At 34.4% G+C, this 17,832-nt stretch overlaps 4 protein-coding genes and 1 non-coding gene across 12 annotated transcripts; 3 read left to right on the forward strand and 2 right to left on the reverse strand.

Annotated features, from left to right (window-relative positions):
* Positions 1-50: 50 nt before the first annotated feature.
* On the reverse strand, positions 51-2,509 carry LOC110820424 (mediator of RNA polymerase II transcription subunit). Of its 2 annotated transcripts, XM_022049878.2 has the most exons (4): positions 2,378-2,509; positions 1,767-2,230; positions 690-791; positions 51-428 (listed from the first exon to the last, which is right to left on the reverse strand). In XM_022049878.2, exons 2-4 carry the CDS (start codon positions 2,145-2,147, stop codon positions 330-332), a joined length of 582 nt encoding a protein of 193 aa, XP_021905570.1. In that variant the 5' UTR covers positions 2,148-2,230; positions 2,378-2,509; the 3' UTR covers positions 51-329. The 2 variants fall into 2 exon arrangements, with proteins under 2 accessions (XP_021905570.1, XP_021905569.1); XM_022049877.2 differs by lacking the exon at positions 2,378-2,509 and having other exon boundaries at positions 1,767-2,330.
* On the reverse strand, positions 2,357-2,438 carry TRNAS-UGA (transfer RNA serine (anticodon UGA)). The gene has a single exon. It is a non-coding gene; the product is annotated as a tRNA-Ser (tRNA).
* LOC110820423 (thylakoid lumenal 17.9 kDa protein, chloroplast) lies at positions 2,488-3,547 on the forward strand. The gene is made up of 4 exons (XM_022049876.2): positions 2,488-2,788; positions 2,867-2,981; positions 3,055-3,124; positions 3,203-3,547. The coding sequence occupies exons 1-4, from the start codon at positions 2,538-2,540 to the stop codon at positions 3,421-3,423; spliced, it is 657 nt and encodes a 218-aa protein (XP_021905568.1). The 5' UTR covers positions 2,488-2,537; the 3' UTR covers positions 3,424-3,547.
* Positions 3,252-6,802, forward strand: LOC110820555 (sequence-specific DNA binding transcription factor). 3 transcript variants are annotated; one of them, XM_088211758.1, is made up of 2 exons: positions 3,252-3,392; positions 5,347-6,802. In XM_088211758.1, the coding sequence occupies exon 2, from the start codon at positions 5,454-5,456 to the stop codon at positions 6,573-6,575; it is 1,122 nt and encodes a 373-aa protein (XP_088067884.1). In that variant the 5' UTR covers positions 3,252-3,392; positions 5,347-5,453; the 3' UTR covers positions 6,576-6,802. The 3 variants fall into 3 exon arrangements, with proteins under 3 accessions (XP_088067884.1, XP_021905747.1, XP_021905748.1); XM_022050055.2 differs by lacking the exon at positions 3,252-3,392 and adding an exon at positions 3,982-4,297; XM_022050056.2 differs by lacking the exon at positions 3,252-3,392 and adding an exon at positions 3,982-4,297 and having other exon boundaries at positions 5,350-6,802.
* A 3,957-nt stretch (positions 6,803-10,759) lies between these two features.
* On the forward strand, positions 10,760-16,399 carry LOC148239751 (uncharacterized). 5 transcript variants are annotated; one of them, XM_088211836.1, is made up of 6 exons: positions 10,760-11,395; positions 11,520-11,571; positions 12,290-12,353; positions 12,624-12,681; positions 13,487-13,603; positions 13,815-16,399. In XM_088211836.1, the coding sequence occupies exon 6, from the start codon at positions 13,962-13,964 to the stop codon at positions 16,158-16,160; it is 2,199 nt and encodes a 732-aa protein (XP_088067962.1). In that variant the 5' UTR covers positions 10,760-11,395; positions 11,520-11,571; positions 12,290-12,353; positions 12,624-12,681; positions 13,487-13,603; positions 13,815-13,961; the 3' UTR covers positions 16,161-16,399. The 5 variants fall into 5 exon arrangements, with proteins under 5 accessions (XP_088067962.1, XP_088067961.1, XP_088067963.1 ...); XM_088211835.1 differs by having other exon boundaries at positions 13,487-13,551; XM_088211837.1 differs by having other exon boundaries at positions 12,290-12,681.
* The last annotated feature ends 1,433 nt before the right edge of the window (positions 16,400-17,832 follow it).

A 17,832-nucleotide genomic window follows, 5' to 3' on the forward strand; every position in this document is an offset into this window, starting at 1 on the left:
TAACAGGTTCATGTTGTCTATCAATCAAATGAAGAATTCTACTACAACTGTTACCAAAAAATGAATTCAGCTTTAAGCTATCCAGAACCCAATTCTGTATTTCAAACATTTGTCGACCAATGCTACATTTGTCTGGATACAACAAACCCTTCCTGCTGCAATTTCAATTGGGGTTTTACAAAAGCAATGAAGTTCTTTACCCCCAGGAGACCTAATCACCCACTTCAAATTTGATTCTAACAAATACAATGAAATGAATGAATGTGTCTGACATCAGATCACAACTATCCTGAAGTAGCTTCTCACAATGAAGATGACCAATCCAAAATTTACACAGAATAGGGACTTTGCCACGTTGATATGTCTGTCATGAGATCTCGTAGCTGATCTATAAGAAGTTTGACGTGTGTGTTCTTGTTTGCAAGCTCCTACGTTGAAAAGAAAAATCACATCAGTCTAAATTCTAATAAAAGTACTTCAATTAGACAAAAGGGCCGACAAGATGTAACTCTTCATCACTTAGATTGCTCCTTTAGCTATCCCCATTGCCCAAATAAAAGATAAATTGCTAAAAGATATGCTTCACCTCATTGGACTCACTGACTCAAAAAATGGATATTACACTTAGCATTCCTAGTCATTATAAGCAAACTCCAAGTGTGTGGATGATCATAAATGAGAAACCATACCGTTCTGAGATTAGAGGCCCTGGCCTCCAATTTTTCTATTTCTGCCTGATCTGGTGGCAATCCTGGAGCACCTGTAGTTGAACTCATATCAAATGCTTTTGCCTACACAGATGAAAGAAACTCAGAGTTGAATTGCAGAGTGCTAACTACTCTCTGGTTGACAAGAAAAGTGGAATAGGATAGGATAGGATAGGATCGTATAAGAAGAATGCTTTACAAATATTGCACCGATGAACAAGGCAAGATGCCACATAGAAGCTAAATCATAATAAAACGAGAACACACAGAAGATGCAACTATATATTATTCATATAATGGAAGACAGGCGGCCAGCCACAACACCCAAACAAGGAAACGAATTCTACCTTTGGAGGGGCAATAATCATGTTAAAGAGTTTTGTGCTACTCTGAAATATCATCTCAGCAGCTTTTCTCCTTAGGAAAAAGAATGAGAACTCTTTCATGGAAAAATGGCCTTGGGCAATGAAACATTCAGGTATATGAACAGATGCAAATATTTAAACAAATCTACATTCCCATTTTATCCACCCATAAACTGTTCTAGTTAACAATTTTTCCTACATTTATAATGTCAATATCATTAATAATTTAGTCATTTCAACTCTAATGGGCTACCCTCGTGATTTTCTGCTGTTCAAATAAGATTCTGTTCAATCTGACGAGTGAATTTCTTTTGCTCACAAACCAAAAATCCTACCCAACACAGCTACCATAGTATGTTCTCTATCCTACAATGAGGATATCAAATGATTTAATTCTTGATTCTCGGATGAAAATCAGCCTAAAGTTGCTCATATCACTGGCAAACAGTCTAAGAGAAGTTCAATTCTCTATTACCAATCCCTATTTCCACTACTAGCGTGAATACTCAGTATGCCAATGTACCTTCTCTTAAGATTGACTCTCCAATCCCAAACTTTTTGATACACGAAGGCCTCTATATCATGTTTCATCGAAGTCTAAGAACTCAAAAAGTAAGAATATAGAAGAATTCAATTAACCTATTCGAGAACAAATGACAGCTCAAATAAAGCGAATTTGTAATACTGGTATTACCTTTTGAGAATTGGGAATAGCAGCAAGAACAGCACGGAGAGAAGCGACGGAGTTCTTGTAGCGAAGGCGAGCTTCATCGAGGGCGCTATTGCCGCTGCCTCCGCCTCCGCCGCCACCCATATCTAAGTGATGAGAGGCTCCATCGGAAGACGAGATATCGCCATTGGAGGAAACCAAAGGAGGTCCATTAGTCATTGCGACGTTGGGTCCAGTAGCATTGGAGGAAGCTGTGGTGGTCCACAAAGCAGGATTACAGAGCTCGTCGTTCATGGAAGAGAGGATCTGAAACGCTGCTTCTATCGTCTCTTCTAGATACTTCTGCCCTTCCATTGCTAGCTCCTGCGTCGTCTTTGAGTTCGCGATAGGCTTCTCTTCCATCATTTTCCAGTTACTGCAACACTCGATTTCCCGATCAATCTCTCCTTTCCTTCTTAGCTTCAACGCAGATTTAACAATCTAAAAAACTGTCAATCAACAAAAAAAAAAAAAAAACCTAAAAAATTGAATCCAGAAAAGTAGAAGCAAAACCCTAAATCCTGATAAGCGCAATTCTCAAAAATTGGAGGAGGAACGAAAAATAAATAAAAAATCGTCGACAGCAGGGTTCGAACCTGCGCGGGCGTAGCCCAACAGATTTCAAGTCTGTCTCCTTAACCACTCGGACATATCGACTTGTTGTGCTCCGGGGAGAAAGTTTAAAAAAAATAAAAGTGGTGTTCTAAACCTTACTAAACCAAAAGTAAAGGGATAGCACAGACGCAGGCAACAAATATGAATTTGATTGGTCATCTTCTTCCTCCTCCTCCACATCCTTCACCCTGTAAACCCTCAACCACTACAGCCTCTCATCTTCCCCTCCAACCCATTCTCTTCTCCAATCTTCTCTCTGTAGCTCTGACAATCGCCCTCAACTCTCCATTACCTTCCTTAGCAATCCCCCCTCTGAGCTCTCAATCTCCCCCTCTTCCCCCAACCACACCATTTGCTCAGTCCAAGTTCTTGCAGCTCGGTCTTGAGGACGGGTCAGTGCTTACTCCATCTTCTTACCCCCACCATCTATCAATAACTTTCTTTCTGATGATTTGGTTTCTTCTTCGTAGGAAAATTAGGCCATGCCCATCAGTGAATCCGAGTTGTATCTCCACGAATCCCAAATCCTCCTCTTTTGCATTTCCATGGAGGATTCCTGAGAATGCTACAGATGACACCATTCAGGTTTTGATTCATATTATTTAATTCTACTCCTTGTTTCTTGTATTTATTATGTATAGTGGTGGGTGTGGTGCAGAAATTGCGAGAAGCAATTCTCAAGACCCAGAAAAATGCCAAGATTAAAGTTGTTGAAGATACTCCATATGGTAATTTAAACCGAAACTGAGACTCGTGTTCTTCAACTAACAAATACTGATTTTATATACATGTGTGTGTGTGTGCAGGGAAATATTTAGAAGCAGAAGTTGATGGTGGGTTTGGGAGGGATATAATGGAGTTTTTGGTGAAAGGGGATGTTGTATCTTATAGGTGTATGGCATCCAAAGTGACTTATGTATATCCCTTCACTACAGCTTTAGGAGATTCTAAGGGACAGGAGGAGAGGATGAAGAAGATTGTTGACCAGTTAGGGTGGTACGCTCCAAGTCTTGATTTCATGGATTAGATTCTTTCTTTTGTATAATTTCCCAATTTCAGTTTTTGTTTTCCATCTACAAAGTAATAAGACAGAAGAACAATGGTTTATGTAATACCTTAATCTTTCAATTCAACATTACAAAGTTTCCTAATTGTTTAGTTTTAAAATTTTAAACTATATGTTACTAATAAGTTCATATTTCTTGGTTTATGTCTCTTTATGTTATTCGATTTTGATATTGACATATAAATTTTTATCGCTCTGTAATTATATACATAAGCAAGAATAAGTTTTTCCATTAACTCGTATTATTACAAAATATTAATAAAAATTAAATTAAATATTATTAGTTTATAATATATTTAAGTAATGGTAAATTTTATATCTTCAGTCAAAAATTTTAAATAAAATAAAAATTTTAACTAATATATTAATTATATAATATGTTATTTTAAAACTATAGTAATATATGTGGATTAATATATTTTTGTAAATTAGTTTTATAAAAAAAAAAAAGAAAAAAAAGAAAAAAAAAGAAAAAGATCATCCAACATTAGACGCGTGGTATTATTTATAAACCCATTTTATGGAGCCCGTTCATCTAAGCCCTCCTATTTGTCCACCCCATCTTCCTCATGTAAACCCTAATTTGCACACTACAACCAGAACTATGCTCTTCCATTTCTAATTCAGATCTCCTTCCTACGATACAAAAACACTATTGCAGTGTCCAACACCGGCTATTTCTTCCCTCTTGCTTCTTCATATTTTCCTTCCTTTCACTATCCTCTGAAGGACCCTGCAGATCGCTCTCTAAAGTTTCCCCTTCTTTCCCCCTCACTGCTCCCAAGCCGCCGGAGCCATCTCTTCTTCCTCTTCATTCCATCTCCTAAACTTACCGGTAAAGATTCTTTCTCACTTGCGATAAACCTCTATTATTTTCTCTTTCATTCTTATTCTGATTACGAGACTTGTATTCTCTGGGTTTCAAATTCTATGTTATACTCACACTGATGTCAGACGAATCAATTCTTCAAGTTTCTTTTTCTTATTGGATTATGATTCGATCAGTTCTTGTCGTTGAATGGATTTTTTTGGTTCAATCCTGCTTTCATATTCTTTTTTAATCTCTCCTAGTTACTTTTTTTTTTTACCTTTCCATCGTGGAATTAGTTTATGATGTTGATATTTTAAAGATGAAATTGACCGAACCATTGGCCGCGCATCAATCAAGTTGTTTTTTATCTTTGATGACTTCGATGCACCAGGTGTTTGATAAAATGACTGCATCTTTTTTCCTTTGGGGTGATACAGGATCTGTATGATATGTTATTTCTGGATTAACAATTACCTATTGTTTAATGCTAGTGGTGGATTTATGCCCTCGTGTCTACGGGTTAATTTCTACTCGGGATTGGCAACGGGTCAAGGAAGTTCATAGATGGAATATCTATTTGCGAGAACTTTAGATTACCTTGCATGAGTTGTTTATACTTTATAGGTGTGTCAAGCAATTGATAGATGTTTATGGTTGTTCCTGGTTTTAGGTACGTTTGCTTGTTTGGAACTTTTAAAAAGAAGTTGCATTGAGAGAGTAATGATGTTGCTGTAATTAACTATTAGAAGTGGGATTGATTTGGGGAAAGTGTATGGGTATTTGACTAGCTTGCAAAATTGACATCTCTATGGAACTTTTAGCACTCCGCTTATCATTGACTTAATCAGTAGGTCTGCTACCTGTTATTGTAAGAAATGCTTAGTTGATTTCCGATTTTAGGATGTCTGATTGATATATTGACCCATGAACGAAAGCTTACGTCTTCGTATAAATGAGATCAATTTGAAGCATTAATCAGTTTCTATCTTTATCTTTTAACAAATTGTTGTTTGGTTTGGCAAATAAAATGGTTTTAAGTTTTGTATGTGGTATTGCATTTGTCTTATTCACAGTAGAAAGTGCACCCAACAACGAAACAAAGCAGGAGCATATGCAATTAGGTAGAAGGAAGTGGAGCATAAACTAGGGAGGCAAAAGAAAAAGCAAAGAGGAGGGGGAAATGTCAAAAACACTTGTGCAGCCAATAGGGCAAAAGCGGCTAACAAATGTTGCAGTGGTTCGTCTAAAGAAGCATGGCAACCGCTTTGAGGTTGCCTGCTACAAGAACAAGGTCCTCTCTTGGCGCTTTGGTGTAGAAAAGGATCTGGATGAAGTGTTGCAATCACATACTGTGTATTCAAATGTTTCGAAAGGAATTCTTGCTAAGACAAAAGAGCTTGTTGCAGCCTTTGGGACCGATGATCAGGAAAAAATATGTTTGGAGATTTTGGAGAAGGGTGAGCTTCAAGTTGCTGGTAAGGAGAGAGAATCTCAGTTATCAAGTCAATTTCGGGATATTGCTACAATTGTCATGCAGAAGACCATCAATGCTGAAACTAAACGTCCTTACACTATTAGCATGATCGAACGATTGATGCACGACATTCATTTTGCTGTTGATCCACATAGCAGTTCAAAGAAGCAGGCACTTGAAGTAATCCGTGAGCTTCAAAAGCACTACCCAATTAATCGATCTCCAATGAGACTCCGTCTCACTGTTCCTCAGCAAAATTACTCTTCTCTGTTGGAGAAGCTAAATGTTTGGAATGCTAGCATTGTGTCAAAAGATGAATCTGCAACTCAGCCATATGTTATATGTGAAATGGAGCCAGGTTTTTATCGGGATTGTGATGCCTTTGTAAGGAATCTGCAGGGCAGATTGGAAATTCTTGCAGTAGCAGTGCATGCAGAGGGGGACACCAGCGTGGATCACTATGATGATTATGAAGAAGCGCCATTACGGGTGCCTGCAGAATCTGCTAATTCTGTGCCTGATTTAACTGAGAAAACGCAGAGCCTGACTCTCTCCCATGGAAGAAGTGAACCTATCGATTCCGGGCTTGTATCAAGTGAGAAAATGAAGAATGGGAAATCTGAAGAGGATGTAAAGCAAAATAAGTGCAGCACATGTAATGCTTATGTTGGGGATTCCAAGCAGTACAGAGAGCATTGTAAGAGCGAATGGCACAAGCACAACTTGAAGCGTAAGACCAAGGAACTCCCACCACTTACAGCAGAGGAATGCTTGGCTGACATGGAGATTTATGACCCCAAGGCAGATCTGAAGGATTATTCATTTTGAAGTGACAGTAAGGAGTTTGTATGGTTTTTGGTATTTGTTTATAGGGCCGTTCTACTTATCTTTTGCCCTGAACCCAGATCATATACATATATATATATATATATATTATATGCGTGACAACCAAAACTACATTTTAAATAACAGTAAGTATAAAATTATTAACATTCACAATGTAAATATGTAAATTTAGAAAATATTGAAATGCATAAAATTTTATATTGAGACCACATTTCCAGACACAAAAATTTATTATCAAAATTCATGTCTAAAATAATATCAAGGTGACTTAGAAATTACAAATTACATTGTAATGTATACAAGTTGAATTTTATTAAATGATGTAACAAAATTTACACAAAATTAACAAAATGTTATAATTGTATTGTGGTCTAGGGACGTCTCCAGACCTATTACATTTTTCTTGTATTTATTTCTTACATAAAAATTACACAATTTTAAGTCTTATAAATTGATAAATAGTAATATAAAATTAAATAATTATTTTTATAAGATTAAGGAGAATTAAATATATAGCAACAAATGGATATAGTTTGTATGAAAGAAAAAAAAAAATTAATGAAAAACATTTTTTCTTTACAATTGAAGTAAAAATATTGATTTAAATATCAAAATATTATTAAATAATTTTAAAAAAATAAAATAATAGCTGATTAATTAGTTTTCACTTCTATTAGTTTTTGCCTGAGTTAAAATGAAATGCAAATATATATTTTTCTTTTAAAAGACATGAAATAAATTTTACTTAATCATTAATTTTTTTATAAACAGATGTGTTGAAAAAATATTATTTTAGAAAAATAAATAAATATACATGATGTAGATTCTCTTAATTTCAGTCAAAATTCAGTTAAACATAAAATGAGTTGATTAAAAAAATTATTGCATAATTAATACATCTAAAAATTATATTATGATTATATTACATGTTAAATTATATGATTATTTTATTGAAAAAAAAAACATCATAACCTTTGGTACAGGAACCAACATACCCAAAAAATTTATTAAATACTTGCATTAAATCGAACACTGATAGAAATATTCCAAAATAGGTTTTCTCAGCTACACAAATTCAAAATTTTATTTTGCCAGTATTTGGACCGTTAAAGAGAAGCCAATGGATTCTTACTTCTTATATGAGAGAGAATGTTTTTCAAATTAAAGCTCGTCATAGTTTTAAGATATAATTGTATAAAGTGCAATTTTTTTAGATTGATTTTTTTATGATTTTATTTATGACAAATTACATACATTTATTATTTTTATATCATATTTTAATGCAGTAGGATTTCAGTTTTTTAATTAAATTATCAAGATTGATATACGAACATAGAAATGATAGTATTGTAGTAAGGATGGCTAATCGGATTCCAACCATAGTTGATCTACTTGGATCTAGGAAGGAGGTTCTTGAGGTAGGAAAAACAAACTGCCTTAATAGTAAAATAGCTAGGGTGTAACAAAAGACTCATGATGTATTGATGATGAAGATGGGAAGAATATTACTGTAGCAGGGACGGGTAATCTGGGTGCCACCGGTGTGAACTTATTAAATACTTGCACTAAATCGGGCACTTATAGAAATGCTCCAGAACAGGTTTTTTCAACTGCTCAAACTCAAAGTTTTGTTTTGCCAGTATTTGGACCGTCAGAGGGAAGCCAAGGAGTCCTAACTTCTGATATGAAAGGGGATGCTTTTCAGATTAAAGCTCGTCATGCTTATGAGAAACCGGGTTCTGGTTTATCCATTGGGTCAGCAAGAGGCGACAAGTCTAAGAAGAAAAGATGGGTTGATGAACATGGGAAGAATGATACTGCAGCAGGGATGGCTAATCTGCTTGCCACCAGTGTGAATTTATTAAATGCATCATTTAGAAATGCTCGAGAACAGGTTTTCTCAACGGCTCAAGCTCAAGATTTTGTTTTGCCAGTACATGGACAATTAGAGAGAAATCAAGGAGTTCCAACTTCTGATATGAGAGAGGGTATTTTTAAGATGAAAGGTGGTCATGCTTATGAGAAATTAGGTTCTGGTTTATCCATTGGATCAGCGATAGGTGATAAGACTATGAAGAAAAGAATGGTAGATGAACGCAGGAAGGATAGTACTGCAGCGGGGATGGCTAATCGGATTCCAACCATAGCTGGTCTACCTGGATCTAGGAAGGAGGTTCCTGAGGCAGGAAAAGCAAACTCCCTTAATCGGAGAACTGGTAGGGCGCAACAGAAGACTCGTGATATGTTGATGATGAAGGGAAAACAGACAATTCTAAAACAACTTGATGGTTGAAGACTCATAATGCCCCTAGTGGCTGCGTAGAGCTTGATCCCGTTGCCATGCCTTTGGAACTTCTTCAGGTCTTAACTGAATCTCAGGTGAGATAAATGGAAGATGCAACTAAAAAGGCCGAGGAAGACAATTTAAATTACAACTTAAATGACTGTAAACATAAATATAAAATTCGTTGTTTTCACAACATAAGTATGTAAACTTGAAAATATAGAAATATATAAAATTTTATATTAAAATCGCTTTTCTGACATTAAAAATTTACATCAATATTCGTTCCGAAAATAAAACCAATGTGATTTAGAAACTACATTGCAATTTATACAATTTGCAGGTTGAAATTTTATAAAATATTGTAACAAAATTCAAACAAAAAGTAACTAAATGTTGTAAATATGTTGTCGTTTAAAGAAGTCTAATTGTCGATAAGTTTCATTGTCGATAGGGTTACGGTGCATGTCACCAGGCCATTACATATTTTTTTACATTTATTCCTCACATAAAATATACAAAATTCGAAATCATCTAAACTGATAGATAGTAATATGAAATTAAATCATTTCGTTACTTATATTATTAAAGAGATAAATATGATGGAGTTGGTATGATAGAGAATTTTTTTTTTTTCTTTGTAATTGAGGAAAAAATATTGATTCAAGTACCGAAACATCATTAAATAATTTTTAGAAAATAAAATAATAGACGATTAGTTAGTATTCAACACTAATATTTTTTACCATATCAAACTGAAATGCAAATAGATATTATCATTCTAAATGACATGATATAGATTTCACTTATAAAAAAATTTTATAAACAGATATGTTGAAAAAATGTCACTATAGAAAAATAAATAAATAAATAAATATACACGATGTAAATTTTCTTGACTTCAGCCAAAATCCCGTTAAACGTAAAATGAGTTGATTAACAAAATTATTGCATAATTGACACATCTAAAAGGTATATTATAATTATGTTACATGTTTAATGACATGATTATTTTATTGAAAATAAAATATCATAACTTTTAGTAAATGAACCAACATACCCAGAGAACTTATTAAATACCTGCATTAAATCGAGGAAAAGGTTCCAGAACAGGTTTTCTCAACTGCTCAAGCTCAAAGTTTTGCTTTGCCAGTATTTGAGCCGTCAAAGAGAAGCCAAGGAGTCCAAACTTCTTACATGAGAGAGAATGTTTTCATATTAAAACTCGTTACGGTTTCATATTTAATTGTATAAAGTGAACTTTTTCTGAATTAGATTTTTTATGATTTTATTTATGACAAATCACACGCATTTATCATTCTCATATCATGTTTTAATTCAGCAAGATTTTATTGAATTTATTGCTCCGTTAATTTATCAAAATTAAAATAAAAAATTAACTATTTATTTATAATTTTTATTTCTTAATTAATTCAACAAAATTTATAATTAAAATAGCAAACAAATTATTAAAATAATAAAAAATTTAATCCCTGACTCCTTTCGTCGTTCGATAACATTTTTCATAGCATTTCTAAACAAATTTAACAAAATCCTCCACTTTCGTTTATTTGCTTAGCTTAATCCTCTTGTTAGATTTTCATAATTAATTTTGTTATTTATTAATCTCTATTAACCTAACAAACCTCGTATACACTTAAAATCTAATATTTTAAAAAACATAAGTATATGTAATAAATATATTTTATGCAATAAATACAAAGCTTGACTTGAGGGCCCAGTCAGAGACTGGATTAATAAATAATAAAAGAAAAAGCCCACCCCAAAATATGCTCAAGTAAATTTTTTTAATTAAAAAAAATATATATATTAATATATGTACATATGTATATATTGAAACAAATATAAAAATATAAATACGGGTTTTCGCTTGCATGTTTGGAAGATTTGCAGAGCCTCAGCCGCGTGGCCGACCACGGTCTCCTCCCGCTCCGCCAACCCTATCTCTCCCCTTATATATTCCTTCGACTCGTCAAATCCCCTTCTTATTCTCCTCCCTAGCAAGACTCGGCGGACCCGAAAACCTCATCTCACATTGTCTTCCCAAACCTCTCTGCTCATTCATCTCTGCTTCACCAACCCACTCTCTTCTCCGAATTCCCTCTCTTCTTCTCCCGATCAAACCATTCCGATCCTCATTTACCCACATTTCACAAAACCCTAGACTCCCCCTGCAACCCCAAACTCTCGCCGACAGCCGCCGCCACTTCCGGGGTGCTGCGGTTTTCTCCACCCAATAAATCTACTTACCTCTATCGCCCACCACCGTTTATCGCCGATCGTTCTCCTTTTTAATCTGGTTCTCTTTCCCTCCATTTCTCGCACCGTCCCAAACCCCATCACTTTAACCGCATTCTGTAACTGGTAAATATCTCCCTCATCAAAACCACCCGGCTTTTACCAAAACTCGAAACGTCAGCACCCATTCCCGACCCCGTACTCGTACCGATTCTCCCCTCCTGTTCCATCTTGCATGCTCAGCCTCTGACGATTTCAGGTCCAATTTTATACACTAGAGCTGGTTTTTTTTTTTTTTTTTTTTTTTTTTCCTTCTACTAGTCGTAACTTGTTGATGTTGGTTTAACCATTTTTTCTCATTTTTTGATATTTTTGGTTGACAGATTTCGCGCGTTACTTGACCGTGTCTTTGGAGTCTGAAGTTGCGAATTCACCGTATGGATAACAGTGTTTATATTTGTGCATGATGTCTTATTCTCATTTGAATGATCAGTTATGAGTTTTAGTCTTGTGATTCTTTTCTGCATATCGTTTTGAATAGTTTAGAACTGAACGTATTTTTTAAAAATTAAAAGAAAATAAAGTGTGTTTTAGTCTTTCCGTAATACTATTTTTTATCAACTTGATCTATTAAAAAGATGGGTGAAGGTCTAAACTTGATGTAATTTTTCCGTGAGAGTTACAGTGTTTGTGATTAACCTTATTTGGATATGAATTGAAAGAATTGAGATAGTGTCTTTAAAACCCTGCACGTACTACTTATGTGTATGTTTTGTTGCGTTTAAAAATAGATTATTTTATATATTTATTTTGTTTTTCTTAAGTAACAGAAGGTTCTGTGCTGAGATATTGAAGATGGAAGCTGAAGTTGTGGTCTTTAGATTTCTTTTATATATGTGTATCTACTCTCACTCGGATTTCAAATTTGATATATTAAGTTTTTGCCATCTTAATCAGCCGCTATCACCTTTTTATTTATTTTGAAAATCGAGTTTCTTGCAAAAGAAAAATCATTTATTAAATGCAACTCCTTATGATGTCATCTTAAAAGCTCGAGTTCTTTGTTTTACCATCATATCATGTTTTAATTCCCATGTCAAGAAGTAATTGACTTGTTTCCTTATGTTTGGTTTTTTATGTCTTGATGTATTAGAGTTTTAAATCAAAGACAAAGGCAGTTTGAATCCTATTAAGGCACGTGGGTATCAACTCCGAAGGTACACAAGGTTTTCTTTTTCTCATATTTTCTTTTGGTTCCCATATAAGAAAAGGAGAGAGTTTTGTTTGTATTTCATTCTCTTGGTTTATTGGGTCTTAAGATCCAAGAGAAGTCCTTATTGATGCATATCGATATTGTCTTTTATCAACTTAAAAGGCATTTTAGGTCTTGTTTTTTTATTTTGTTAACGTTTTTTTATATTCATTTTTAAGGATCAAGTAAATAATTTCTTTATTTTGGGATCTTAATCTTGGTTTATCTTGTTTAGATAATAGGTAATTTGTTAGGTGATGCATGTAGATATCGTGTTTGGGAGATTAAAAAAGGTACGATCTTCTTTTATTCTCGTATAAAAAAGTAATAAAATAATTTATTGTTTGGTAGATTCTTTTGGCTTGTTAGGTTTGAATGCAAAGATAATTGTTCATTGATGCACGTGGATGGTTTGTGATTGATAAGACGTACAGTCTTCTTGATGTCATGTTTTTTCGTACTTGAAATAAGCCAAAGAAGGAAAAAAGACGATAAAGATTAGTACTCGGAATGGAATGTTACGAGTATTATTATTGATATGGACGCACGTAGATGGTTTGTAACAGACAAGACGTTCAATGTTCTTGATTTCATGTTTTTTTTTTATACCTAAAATAAGACCCAAAAAAAAATCGCAAAGAATAATACTTTGACTACAATGTCATAAATATTATTATTCTTATTTACGCGCGTGGATATCGTGTTTGTCAACTTATAAGGTATATGGGGTTTACTTTTTCTCTTCATTATGAGTTTTGATTTCTATATCAAGAAACAAAGAAATAATTTCCATATACACGAGAAAAACATATTTTTGCAGTGGCCTGTCAGTACTTCAAATCACACACTCCGTAATTCATTTTCTGTTCATATAATTCCCTTCACTATACATGCCAAATAAATGATAGATATTATGGAGTTGACTGGAAACATTGAAATATATATTTTTTTTTCTCAATAATCTATATTTGTAGCAGTGAAATACTAATGTTCCTACCCAAACTTGAGAGACAAATATTGATTACAGATATCTATGATTGTTTACTTGCCCTTCGCGAAAAGGTGATAGTTTACTTATGCATTCTCTTTGTTAATCAGGTCTTAGATCAAAGACAAGTCCTCTTGTTGATGCTTGTGGATGTTGTGCTTCATCAATTTAAAAGGTATATAGGGCGTTCTTTTGTTCTCTTACCGTGAGCTGATCCCAATCTCAAGGTGCAAATAAATAGTTTCCTTATATTGGATTTACTCTCTTGGTTTATTTGGCTTTAAATTAAAAGTAATTCGTTATTGATTTATGTAGAAATATTTTGTTTGGTGCGATTAATAAAGTTTGTATATTTTTTTATTCTCATGTCGTGTTTGATTCTCATCTTAAGAAGCAAACAAATAGTTTCCTCATATTGGGTTCATTGTGGTTTGTCAGGTCTGAAGTCAAAAGAAGCTCTTTATTGATGCTCGTGGATATTGTGTTTTGCGATATTTAAGAGGGTTTTGTCTCCTATATATTCGGTTTTGTCATACTTTGAGTTCACCAAAGAAGGAAAACAGCCAAAGACAAATAATACTTGACATGGAATGTAATAGAGATGAGGCCGTCGGGGCAAAAGAGCTTTCAGAGAAGAAGTTTACTGAAAAGGACATTGCTGGAGCAAAAAAATGGGCTCTGAAGGCACATAAGTTGTATCCTAATCTTGATGGTCTTCCTCAATTGATTGCAACTTTTGACGTGTATTTATCTGCTCAGCAGAAGAAAAACGGGGTGGTTGACTGGTATGGAGTTATTGGTGTCGAACCATCAGCTGATAATGAGACAATCAAGAAACGGTATCATACTTTAGCTCTCTTTCTTCATCCTGATAAAAACAGATCTATTGGCGCAGAGGGAGCTTTTTCACTTTTATCAGAAGGATGGAATTTGTTGTCTGACGAAGCCAAGAGAATTGCATATGACCAGAAACGGAACTTAACAGGCATACGCTTAAATGTTCCAAACAAGGGATCAACATCAGCAACGCCAAGTAGCCAGGGTTCTTTCTATGGTTCTTCAAGCAACATCAATCCAAATACAATGAGTCAGAAGAGCAATTCTCCTCTCAGATCATCTGTGCCCCCTCATCCTGCATCGAGGACCTTTTGGACTTCCTGCATTTCTTGTAAAATGGACTTTGAATACTTCCAAACTTACCTGAACCGCAAGCTTCTATGCCCCAACTGCCGTCAGCCCTTTTTAGCTGTTGAGATACCAGCCCCACCGATAAAGGTCAATGACTCATCAGTCTTGCAGAGCTGTTTCATGCACGAGCAGAATTTTAACCCGCATAAAACAAGTGAACATTCTCATCAGTATATAATGAATGAAAACCCATCTGCTCGCGGGATGCCTCACGCAAGATCTACTGGCGTGAACTTATTAAATGCACGCACTAAAGCGAGCACTGATAGAAATGCTCCAGAACAGGTTGTCTCAACTGTCCAAGCTCAAGTTGTTGCTTTGCCGGTATTTGGACAATCAAAGGAAAGCCAAGGAGTCCTAACTTCTGATACGAGAGAGGATGCCTTTCAGATGAAAGCTCGTCGTGCTTATGAGAAACCAAGTTCTGGTTTATCCACTGGGTCAGCAAGAGGTGGTAAGTCTAAGAAGAGAAGATGGGTTGATGAAGATGGGAAGAATATTACTGTAGCAGGGATGGGTAATCTGGGTGCCACCGGTGTGAACTTATTAAATGCTTGCACTAAATCGAGCACGGATGACAATGCTCCAGAACAGGTTTTCTCAACTGCCAAAGCTCAAGTTGTTGCTTCGCCGGTATTTGGACAATCAAAGGAAAGCCAAGGAGTTCTAAGTTTTGATACGAGGGAGGATGCTTTTCAGATGAAAGCTCGCCGTGCCTATGAGAAACCAAGTTCTGGTTTATCCATTGGGTCAGCAAGAGGTGATAAGTCTAAGAAGATAAGATGGGTTGATGAAGATGGGAAGAATATTACTGTAGCAGGGACGGGTAATCTGGGTGCCACCGGTGTGAACTTATTAAATCCTTGCACTAAATCGGGCACTTATAGAAATGCTCCAGAACAGGTTTTTTCAACTGCTCAAACTCAAAGTTTTGTTTTGCCAGTATTTGGACCGTCAGAGGGAAGCCAAGGAGTCCTAACTTCTGATATGAAAGGGGATGCTTTTCAGATTAAAGCTCGTCATGCTTATGAGAAACCGGGTTCTTGTTTATCCATTGGGTCAGCAAGAGGCGACAAGTCTAAGAAGAAAAGATGGGTTGATGAACATGGGAAGAATGATACTGCAGCAGGGATGGCTAATCTGCTTGCCACCAGTGTGAATTTATTAAATGCATCATTTAGAAATGCTCGAGAACAGGTTTTCTCAACGGCTCAAGCTCAAGATTTTGTTTTGCCAGTACATGGACAATTAGAGAGAAATCAAGGAGTTCCAACTTCTGATATGAGAGAGGGTATTTTTAAGATGAAAGGTGGTCATGCTTATGAGAAATTAGGTTCTGGTTTATCCATTGGATCAGCGATAGGTGATAAGACTATGAAGAAAAGAATGGTAGATGAACGCAGGAAGGATAGTACTGCAGCGGGGATGGCTAATCGGATTCCAACCATAGCTGGTCTACCTGGATCTAGGAAGGAGGTTCCTGAGGCAGGAAAAGCAAACTCCCTTAATCGGAGAACTGGTAGGGCGCAACAGAAGACTCGTGATATGTTGATGATGAAGGGAAAACAGACAATTCTAAAACAACTTGATGGTTGAAGACTCATAATGCCCCTAGTGGCTGCGTAGAGCTTGATCCCGTTGCCATGCCTTTGGAACTTCTTCAGGTCTTAACTGAATCTCAGGTGAGATAAATGGAAGATGCAACTGAAAAGGCCGAGGAAGACAATTTAAATTACAACTTAAATGACTGTAAACATAAATATAAAATTCGTTGTTTTCACAACATAAGTATGTAAACTTGAAAATATAGAAATATATAAAATTTTATATTAAAATCGCTTTTCTGACATTAAAAATTTACATCAATATTCGTTCCGAAAATAAAACCAATGTGATTTAGAAACTACATTGCAATTTATACAATTTGCAGGTTGAAATTTTATAAAATATTGTAACAAAATTCAAACAAAAAGTAACTAAATGTTGTAAATATGTTGTCGTTTAAAGAAGTCTAATTGTCGATAAGTTTCATTGTCGATAGGGTTACGGTGCATGTCACCAGGCCATTACATATTTTTTTACATTTATTCCTCACATAAAATATACAAAATTCGAAATCATCTAAACTGATAGATAGTAATATGAAATTAAATCATTTCGTTACTTATATTATTAAAGAGATAAATATGATGGAGTTGGTATGATAGAGAATTTTTTTTTTTTCTTTGTAATTGAGGAAAAAATATTGATTCAAGTACCGAAACATCATTAAATAATTTTTAGAAAATAAAATAATAGACGATTAGTTAGTATTCAACACTAATATTTTTTACCATATCAAACTGAAATGCAAATAGATATTATCATTCTAAATGACATGATATAGATTTCACTTATAAAAAAATTTTATAAACAGATATGTTGAAAAAATGTCACTATAGAAAAATAAATAAATAAATAAATATACACGATGTAAATTTTCTTGACTTCAGCCAAAATCCCGTTAAACGTAAAATGAGTTGATTAACAAAATTATTGCATAATTGACACATCTAAAAGGTATATTATAATTATGTTACATGTTTAATGACATGATTATTTTATTGAAAATAAAATATCATAACTTTTAGTAAATGAACCAACATACCCAGAGAACTTATTAAATACCTGCATTAAATCGAGGAAAAGGTTCCAGAACAGGTTTTCTCAACTGCTCAAGCTCAAAGTTTTGCTTTGCCAGTATTTGAGCCGTCAAAGAGAAGCCAAGGAGTCCAAACTTCTTACATGAGAGAGAATGTTTTCATATTAAAACTCGTTACGGTTTCATATTTAATTGTATAAAGTGAACTTTTTCTGAATTAGATTTTTTATGATTTTATTTATGACAAATTACACGCATTTATCATTCTCATATCATGTTTTAATTCAGCAAGATTTTATTGAATTTATTGCTCCGTTAATTTATCAAAATTAAAATAAAAAATTAACTATTTATTTATAATTTTTATTTCTTAATTAATTCAACAAAATTTATAATTAAAATAGCAAACAAATTATTAAAATAATAAAAAATTTAATCCCTGACTCCTTTCGTCGTTCGATAACATTTTTCATAGCATTTCTAAACAAATTTAACAAAATCCTCCACTTTCGTTTATTTGCTTAGCTTAATCCTCTTGTTAGATTTTCATAATTAATTTTGTTATTTATTAATCTCTATTAACCTAACAAACCTCGTATACACTTAAAATCTAATATTTTAAAAAAC

The sequence above is a fragment of the Carica papaya genome, chromosome 9 (assembly GCF_054855325.1).
Source record: "Carica papaya isolate Zhongbai chromosome 9, ASM5485532v1, whole genome shotgun sequence".
In the NCBI taxonomy this organism is placed as follows: Eukaryota; Viridiplantae; Streptophyta; class Magnoliopsida; order Brassicales; family Caricaceae; genus Carica; species Carica papaya.

Bases quoted from the DNA above. Each gene is read 5' to 3' on its own strand.
- LOC110820424 (XM_022049878.2), bottom strand. From the start codon at position 2,147: ATGATGGAAGAGAAGCCTATCGCGAACTCAAAGACGACGCAGGAGCTA. The intron at 792-1,766 runs GTAATACCAGTA...TCATCTGTGTAG, and splicing joins CTATTCCCAATTCTCAAAAG to GCAAAAGCATTTGATATGAG. The intron at 429-689 runs GTATGGTTTCTC...TTTTCAACGTAG, and splicing joins GGGCCTCTAATCTCAGAACG to GAGCTTGCAAACAAGAACAC.
- LOC110820423 (XM_022049876.2), top strand. From the start codon at position 2,538: ATGAATTTGATTGGTCATCTTCTTCCTCCTCCTCCACATCCTTCACCC. The intron at 2,789-2,866 runs GTCAGTGCTTAC...TCTTCTTCGTAG, and splicing joins CAGCTCGGTCTTGAGGACGG to GAAAATTAGGCCATGCCCAT. The intron at 2,982-3,054 runs GTTTTGATTCAT...GGTGTGGTGCAG, and splicing joins CTACAGATGACACCATTCAG to AAATTGCGAGAAGCAATTCT.
- LOC148239751 (XM_088211837.1), top strand. From the start codon at position 13,962: ATGGAATGTAATAGAGATGAGGCCGTCGGGGCAAAAGAGCTTTCAGAG.
- LOC110820555 (XM_088211758.1), top strand. From the start codon at position 5,454: ATGTCAAAAACACTTGTGCAGCCAATAGGGCAAAAGCGGCTAACAAAT.